The sequence below is a fragment of the Natator depressus genome, chromosome 25, assembly GCF_965152275.1.
Source record: "Natator depressus isolate rNatDep1 chromosome 25, rNatDep2.hap1, whole genome shotgun sequence".
In the NCBI taxonomy this organism is placed as follows: Eukaryota; Metazoa; Chordata; order Testudines; family Cheloniidae; genus Natator; species Natator depressus.
The window spans coordinates 6,546,642-6,555,445 of NC_134258.1; the positions used below are offsets into that span (position 1 = coordinate 6,546,642).

Here is an 8,804-nt window from a genome sequence, read left to right on the forward strand (position 1 = left end):
GGAGCCAGCCGTTTCAGCAGCTGGGAGTTTAGGACCTGGAAAAGGAAGGGTCCGAGCCCTCATCACCCACCTGCCTTCGCAGGGCAGCCAGGGGAAGGGAAAACATCCTATAGGGCTCACAGTACTGGGAAATGCGCCCCTGTGTGTGCAGACCCATCCCCCCTTGCCCCAGGAGAAAGTAACTGTGTGCAATGGAGACACATCCTTACCAATCACTTCAACCCACCGCTGCCGCTCGCCGCAGCCTGCTGCTCCAGGGCATCCCCACCACTGCCGCTCGCCACAGCCTGCATGTCCTCACCACTGCTGCTCGGTGCGGCCTGCTGCTCCTGGCTATTGCTGCTGGCTGCAGCCAGCATGTTCTCTCCATCCAGAGTCCCCTGCAGAGTCAAGGGCACACAGTCTGGTAGTCCAGCGTGGAGCCGGCACCAAGAATTGGGCAGTTACATCAACACTGGGGTTTGCACCTGGGGCTCAGGAGAGTCAGACTAAACCCACTCTAAAGCGTTGTGGTGAGAGGAGATTATGCCTCCCCCAGCCCCGTCGTAACAGATATACCAGCAGCTGGAACAGCTACAGAGAACTGGCTCATTTCAGCTGCTGCTGGCTCCATAAACCCACATCTTGCTTGGTTTACTTTGGTGAAGTGCATCCATGCTCCTGTCCAGTGCCATCATTATGCTCTCCCACAGCTAAGCTTAAGACAAGATAATTCAAAGCTGCAGCTCAGTTGTCAGTTAATCACATGGACACTTGTAGAGTCCCTACACAAGGGGCCTTGCTTGTCCCCTTGCGTGATCCTGACGGCCATCAAGAGGGGCTCACTTACCTGCAGACTTGGCGATGCCTTCAGCACCAGGACCCCGTCTTTCTCTTCAAACTCCAGGTCGGTCTCTGTGTCGTTCTGGGACCTGTATTCCTCGCTGTCTGTCTCCGATTGAGTCTGCTGCAAGAGGGAAGGAGGTCCGTGCTGGTGAGGACAAGCTTTGTGCCAAACTATACCAAGGAAGATGAGGAGCAGCAGCAGCAAGCCCTAGAGCAGAGGACAATGCTCCAGCAGGAGCATGCTGCTCTCCCCACAGAAGCAGCAAAGGGGGCAGACTCCCTTTAAAGGGGGATGAGGACTGGGGAAGGGTGCAAAGGGCAGTTAGGTGCTCAAGTCCCTTTGGCTTTTGGTGGGTGCTGACTAGTTGCCCTTTGTGCTTCCAGAGTCTGCCCCTCCCCAGCCCCCTTGGTGAACCAGGGCTTGACAACACTGGGAAGGGTTGGGGGAGAATACAACAAGGATCTGTCCAGACAGAACTCAGCACAGATGCATCTACTGGGCAAGAGGCTTTATAACAGCCTCCACAGTCTGCCAGGCATTTCCCAGACACTCAGGTGGACAGTTCCTGTTTGGAGACACTCATAGTCCAATAGCCCTATTGGGAGTAAGCACCCTAATATAGGCTCACATGGGCCAATACCACCTGTACACATCATGGCCTGTCCGTGTTCGACAGCCTCATTTCCGTAGCCAAATGCAACAGACACGTTGTCAAATATAAAGGGAAGGCTAACCACCTTTAAATCCCTCCTGGCCAGAGGAAAACCCTTTACAGGTGAAAGGGTTTAGGAAGCTAAGACAACCTCACTGGCACCTGACCAAAGTGACCAATGAGGAGACAAGATACTTTCAAAGCTGGGGGGTGAGGGGAAAACAAAGGTTCTCTGTCTGTGTTGTCTTTTGCTGGGACCAGAGCAGGAATGCAGGTCAGAACTCCTGTAAAGGGCTAATAAGCAATCTAGTTAGATATGCGTTAGATTCTGTTTTGTTTAAATGGCTGATAAAATAAGCGGTGCTGAAGGGAATGTATATTCCTGTTTTTGTGTCTTTTTGTAACTTACAGTTTTGCCTAGAGGGATTCTCTATGTTTTGAATCAGATTACCCTGTAAGGTATTTACCATCCTGATTTTACAGAGGTGATTCTTACTTTTTCTTCAATTAAAATTCTTTTAAGAACCTGATTGATTCTTCATTGTTCTTCTTAAGATCCAAGGGTTTGGGTCTGTGTTCACCTATGCAAATTGGTGAGGATTTTTATCAAGCCTTCCCCAGGAAAGGGGGTGTAGGTTTTGGGAGGATTTTTGGGGGAAAAGACATTTCCAGGCGGGCTCTTTCCCTGTTATATATTTGTTAGATGCTTGGTGGCAGCAATAAAGTCCAGGGGCAAAAGGTAAAATAGTTTGTACCTTGGAAGTTTTAACCTAAACTGGTAAAAATAAGCTTAGGGGTTTTTTCATGCAGGTCCCCACATCTGTACCCTTGAGTTCAGAGTGGGGAAGGAACCTTGACACATGTTATGCAGATAACACCGGCGAGGGGAAGTTAAGCTCCCAGAGGTCCCAGCTTTGCAATACAGAGCAGACACTAGTCTCACCCCTTCTAGTTAAGGCATCTAGTAACAAATGTCCTATTAGTGTGTCTGCCAGGGGAGGAGCAGACCACCTCTGGATACCAGAGGCCCTTTAAACAAAACAGTTTTCCTGGGAAGCTATCAGTGTTTGTTACAAAACTTAAAAGCAAAAGCCACCAAAACCCACACACAACACACTCCAAAGAGGTTCAAAACAACTGCATAAAATGAACGTTGCAGTTTTCTGGGTAAATCTCTCTTTAAAAAGCTTTCAAAAACGCCTTATTCTGAAGTGTAGTGAGATATGGTTTTTTCATTTGACTCATTTTAGCACGAAAAGTAGGACACCAATGCTCATTTGCTTTGAAGGCCGAGAACTACCCATACTAGGTCTAAAACTGGTAGCGTGCACATGGTTGACGTGGAATTGACCGCAGTCCGTACTGTGGCACTCGTCATGCCAGTACTTCTGACCCATTTCCCTGCTCTGGAAGGAAAGCTGGCGGTTAGCAAGCCACCATTTCTCCTTCTGGAGCAGGAGGCTGGGTCCAGGGAGTTCTGGCACCTGAAGTGCCAATCAGTAAAAGTCAAATGGCTCTTGTAAAATCCAGGAGTTTGTTTTTTTTTAAAAAAACACTCAGTAAAAACTGAAAACAAAAGACCTCACATCTACTGAATCCAGCCCATGTACTGCCCATGGCTCAGCGAGGGATGCAGCTGGTAGACCTGCCAGGCCCCTGTCTGATGGCTCGTTGCATAAGCCACCTCCTGCTGTCTGGAAGTGTTGCATGCTTTGCAGCAGTCCTCTCTCCCTGCTGGGGGCAAGTGCAGAGGAGATCTCAGTGCTCGGAAAGGGATGTAGCATCATGGGCAAACACTGCAGTGTTAACAGTGCGCTGGAGCTGCGCCGTGGTTCTGTGTAACCCAGCACCCAGGGACTGGCTCTGCCAAACAGCAAGTGCGTCATACCTCATAGGTAGAGTCTTCGGCCTCATCCTCCTCTGGCAGCTCTTGCTGCAAGATCTCCACCCAGGACTGATGCTCCTCCAGAGCCACGTCATCTTGTTTCCTTTTGCTCCCTTTGCCCGAGGGCTTGACTGGACTTTTCCGGATCTCTGCAAGAAAGCCACGAACAGTGCAGGTAGTATCAGAGCACGTACCCCATGGAGGCAAGGGTCACCACTGCCTAAGTCTGCTCTCCCAGAGGGCAGGCACAGACCCCAGATACTCCAGAGTAGGGACAGCCTAACAGGCCAGCCATATTCGGATAGCTTCACCCAGGTGATAGCCAGGGCCCAGCATCCTGAGGTCCAGCCATGAGGCCAAGACACAGCTCAGACATGTCTTGGCTCAGTGTTGGACTGGCAGCTAGTCTCCCTCCTGCCCTGGCCTCTGCTTTTTGGGAAGCCTTTGTTGGTTCCCTTCCCCCTTAATCAGAGGCTTGACCCAACTCTTGCTGGCTTTGGGAGAACAGCCAGAGCCAGGAGCAGTCAGTCTCCACAAGGATGGAGCAGCATGGGAAAGGCTGGGAGAGATGTGCTCCTGGGAAATCCGGAACAAAGAATTTCCAAACCAGGGTTCATCTCATCCAGCATCCTATTGGATGGCAGCCTGTACTAGCTGCTCCACAAGGAAGTGCAAGACACCCACCCCTGGGCAACTCTAGAACCATTTGCTTGAGCATAAGAGCATCCTCCTCCTAGTCGGAGGCAGCTAGAGATTGGATTCCCTCCTGAAGCAGGATGGCTTAGATCCGATATGATGGATAATGAAATTCATTAGACTCTAGAGTTATTGCCACAATGTCATTGTCAGAGGCTAGTTACGCCCAGTGTTAAAAAAAGTAGTTTTATTTACCAGCGTTAAAGTGTTGCCTCGTAATTGTGTTGAATGGTCCCTTGTTTTTTGTTACGAGCCAAGTAAGTAGGCGCTCAAGACTGACCTTGATAGCACTCATTTTTTGGATCTATAGCCTGTCTTCTCTCTAAACTACACATCCCGCATCTTTTCATGCATACAGAAGCCTTTCCAGGCCTCTGATAATTTGTTACTCATCTCTGAAGCCCCTCTCGTTCTGCTCTGAGACGGGGTGACCAAGAACTCTCAAGATGCCATGAGTACAGGCATTGATTTAGAAAAGGTTTTCAGGGGCTCTCTAGCTCAGGGATTCTCACCCCCTCAGGGGGTCACAAGGTTATTACATGGGGGGGCCGCAAGCTGTCAACCTCCACCCCAAACTATGTTGCCTCCAGCATTTATAATGCTGTTATAAATTTAAAAACCACTTTTTAATAAGTTTAAGGGGGTGTTGCAGACAGAGGCTTGTTATGTGAAAGGGGTCACCTGTACAGAAGTTTGAGAACCACTGCTCTAGCTTATTCCCTATGCAGAATTATTAAGTTAACTTTTTTCCACCCCTGCCTCTGCACGTTCAGCAGAGACCTGCCCGCTGTGACACCCGGCTCCTCCCCAAGTCATTACAGTTACTTAGGACCCTCTCAGATACTGAAAAAGAATCTGAGCAATGCATCAGCTGGCATCTGTCAATGCCAGCTTCCACCCCGCACTGTGCTATTCATTCCCCTGCCTGGGTTAGGTTCCCTCTGTCTTCTCCAGCCTAATACAAATTTTATCCCCCTCACTCCTTGCCCTCTTTTCAAGATAATTAGTGTATTAAAAGCTTGAGCTCAAGGAAAGGATGCCCATGTTTCAAGCCTTAACTCCCCATCTACTTTTCACATACAATGAAGGGGGGGGTCTCACTTGCATAATTTAGGCACCTTAGTGTTGAGTCCCATTAGCTGGCAGTGGCATTGCCATGCAACACGAACAGCAAAGCTAGACTAATGTCTTCTGGGTGAGCCGGACACTAGCTGCATGACTCACAGGCCCAATGCTCCAGCCTTGCCTAAGAAATCCAGCTCTGCTCCTCTGCTGCGAGACCCTCCTGCAAGAGGAAGGGTGACCCACAGAGTCTCCTGGCTAGTGAGGAGTGAGCTGCCACTTTATCCAACCAGGAACCGGGCAACGTATGTAGGTCCTAGTACCAGCCAGGGGAGCCCGTGAGGGTTTTAAGCAAACAGATTCCCTCTCCTCCAGGAGAGAGGCTCCACTCCAAGCTTGCCGACAGATGTAAAGTGAGCCACTTGCTGCGTTAGCTTAGCCTGACTCTTCCTCCAGCAGTCAGCCCATAGGAAGCAGTGGTTATTCGGGAGAAGGTGGACTGGGGCCAGGACATTTTCTGATTTGAGGAACTAGCCTCTCACATCTGCAGATGTCAGTTCAAATCCCACCTGGGAGCAGGAGGGCCAAGTATCTGTGGCCTCAGCCTAGCCCCATTTGCAGCGTCACCAGTATTAAGCCAGCACACCGTTTTGTCATGTAGTCTACACAGGACCAGAAGAGGAGGGAGGAGTGCTGCAGGGAACAGGGAAGGGGAGCTGTGCTAAGATGATCGGCAGCTCCCAGCCACGGGGGCCGGACCAGCTCAACTGGAGTTCTATAGTTGGATCACCAAGGATTCATTCAGATATTACAGCAGAGATCACTGCTGGGAGCCCCTGGCCTGCAGGGCTCGTCTACCAGCTCACCCTGTGGGACCTGTGACAAGGTTCCCACTACAAGCTTGCCAGGCAGAGGCAGCCAAACACCTCCCCTTTCACCCCCAGGAAGGTCAGGACCATAGTTTTAAAGGGCTGCCCAGTGACTCTGGGTGTGGGTACTCAACGTAAGACTCCAGCTCTTGGGAAATCCGGCCCCTTTCAGGTCTCTCACACCAGGTACCTAAAGGAGGCCAGGAGAGCGTTTTCCCTGCAGCATGGGCCATTCCGCCCAACGGTTCTTGCCCCAGGAGCATGGCCTGCTGCACGCCCACCTCACGCTCTGCAGATCCAGGCTGCTCACCCATCCACTGCTTAGTTCTGCATCACGGAGAGTTCTTACCCTCAGGGATCCCGCTCTGACCCATGCTGTCTGCCGGCAGGTAGCCGAGGGCACGCTGGAACCTGGAGGGGATGATGGCGAACAGGAGGTGTGCCAGTCTGCCGAGACGCTTCTTGGCGCGCCGCACAGGCCTGTCAGGGGAAGGGGCGTGATAGTCCTGGCTGCCAATGTTCTCCACAGGGAGAGAGGAGCCACCCCAGGCCGAAATCTTGTGGAGAAGCCGGACCTGAGAACACGAGTTAGACTGTCAGAAAGCGTTCAAATAACTGAGTTGTAAAATCTGTGCCGCCCCCCCCCCCCATTATTGCAGGCTGGGCCCCCAGCTCAGACACATGTCATGTGCACCAAGTGCTGCCAGCCTGCAGGGAGGTTACCGCCGGCCACCACGCAGTGGCAGAGCACAGAGGAGAACGGCGGTCACCAAGAATGAAGGCTGTGCAGGAAGAGCTCTGGTAATGCCAGGCCAAGGCAAGAAGCACAACCCAACAAGGGGATGGGCAGAGTGTCTGCACATGTGGGCCACTCAGACATGTCCACTCAGGGACAACATCACAGGATGCAAGGCTTCCCCAAAGGAAGATGCTTTGGGGGAAGCGCACTGGGCTGGGAGCCAGGAGACCACAAGCCCTGGTCTCACCAGTTCTAGTGAACACCAGCCACGTGTTGGTGCACTTCACCTTGTCACTGCCTCAGGCCTTGTGTCTTTGCCCTGCTCCTGCCACCATCTAGAGAAACAGGAGGGGGGAGGGATAGCTCAGTGGTTTGAGCATTGGCCTGCTAAACCCAGGGTTGTGAATTCAATCCTTGAGAGGACCAATTAGGAATCTGGGGCAAAAATGGGGGATTGGTCCTGCTTTGAGCAGGGGGTTGGACTAGATGACCTGCTGAGGTCCCTTCCAACCCTGATATTCTATGAGACTTGTGTCTCAGCCCCTGAGTTACCTTTCCCCAGCACTAATCCAAAGCATTGTTTCCAACGGAAGTGGACACTGATGTAGCTGTTTGTGTCAGCTCTTGTACAAGTTTATTGGCAAGTTAGCATCACAGGGTCTTGCACAAAACAGGGCCTCGCACAAAACAGGGCCTCTATAATCCAGGAGCAACCCAGGTCTGAGCCATGGCAGTCAAGTTTTGTCCTGCACCTCAAGAGATATTTCACACATGTTGAATGATGTAATCGGCAGAGGGACCCCACTTAGTTCAGAGCTCTGTCCCCCTTTAATGGGGGCTGGGTCAGAGATGGAAGTGGGTGAGCCTTGGCTAACAGAGCCAGGTCTTTTCGCTTAAGCAGTGGAGAGGTCCTGGGTGCCAATCACTGTGACAACCTACCCAGGAGCCCAGCATTACACAGGCAAGTTTGTTAACATATCATAGGCTCGGTTCCCACAGCCAGCACAATCTGCCCAGAGCAGGGTCAGGGCTGGAGCCTGAACTTGGCAGCTCTGCCCAGGTAGGTGCTCAGTGCGGGAGTCTGAATGGAAAACTGCCATAGTAAACGGGGGTAGGGGGGCATACTCCCAGCCTGGATATATCCCAGGGAGCAAGCTGTCAGCACCAGGCCACCTACCCAGCAGATGCCACAGTGACTTCTCGTGGCCATAAGGCAGGAGCGCAGACAACTTTCCACAGCCCAGCCAGGCACAAGACAGTCGTTAAAGCAAACCCTTAAAGGGTAGGGACTAGAGCACAAAGCAAGGGGGTGGTGAGAGAACAGGAGAGCACCTGTATATTGACTGCCGCACCAAGCGGGAGGGGCAAAGAGGCAAAAAGCAGCAGGAGCAAAGAGGAACATGGTGGGGGAGAAGCTGCAGGGCCTAAAACCAGGCAAGTCCCCAGCTCAGATTCACCCAGCACTGCCGCTGGTGGGGGGTTACTTACCAGGGAACTGAAGAGCCCCAGCTGAGCAATTTGGTGGAAGAACCTGGCAAGTGAGGATTCAGAGTCTGTCCGGACAGCTGGCATCTCCTAAACCCAGAGAGAGAAGGGTAGTTAGAAGAGCCAGACCCCACCCCCATACCTTGCCCGTTGCCTCCCAGGGAACCTGGCCCCTGTCACCTGAGGGAGCTCTCTTTTCTCTGGGCTGGCCTGGGGGGCCATGGACTCAATTTGCTGCTGCAAGACAAGTGACAGGCTAGAGGAGACAGAAGCCTGGCTTGGCCTTACCCCCAGCACGTTAGCTACATATTGGTTCTGACCCAGCTGCTCTGCATTGTGATGATGAGCTGCCAGACTCAATTAATCAGCACAGCTCCCGGCAGGCTTTGCCTCATTGCAGGGCTGAGCTTCCCCAGCTGAGGGAGTGGCCTTAGGGGACTTCTCCTGGGAGCATGGAGATCAGGGCTCCCTGGGGATGTGCTTTGGGCTGGATTCACCGGTGCTCTGCTCTTTGTGTGGGCATTTCCCCCAGGTGGTGCCAGCTTTGTAAGCTGCTGGCATTTCACATCAACTTCCCACCGGGGTGAATA

General features: G+C 52.2%; 1 protein-coding gene across 1 annotated transcript; it reads right to left on the minus strand.

Moving 5' to 3' along the window:
• Positions 1-212: 212 nt before the first annotated feature.
• LOC141977968 (uncharacterized) lies at positions 213-8,409 on the minus strand. The gene is made up of 6 exons (XM_074939804.1): positions 8,395-8,409; positions 8,218-8,304; positions 6,340-6,565; positions 3,367-3,512; positions 830-946; positions 213-380 (listed from the first exon to the last, which is right to left on the minus strand). Exons 2-6 carry the CDS (start codon positions 8,299-8,301, stop codon positions 213-215), a joined length of 741 nt encoding a protein of 246 aa, XP_074795905.1. The 5' UTR covers positions 8,302-8,304; positions 8,395-8,409.
• Between the last annotated feature and the right edge of the window lie 395 nt (positions 8,410-8,804).

Coding starts and splice junctions, on each gene's coding strand:
- LOC141977968 (XM_074939804.1), bottom strand. CDS start 8,301: ATGCCAGCTGTCCGGACAGACTCTGAATCCTCACTTGCCAGGTTCTTC. Junction 3,513..6,339: donor TCAGAGCGGGATCCCTGAGG/GTAAGAACTCTC, acceptor GCTTTCTTGCAG/AGATCCGGAAAAGTCCAGTC. Junction 947..3,366: donor CCGAAGACTCTACCTATGAG/GTATGACGCACT, acceptor TCCCTCTTGCAG/CAGACTCAATCGGAGACAGA.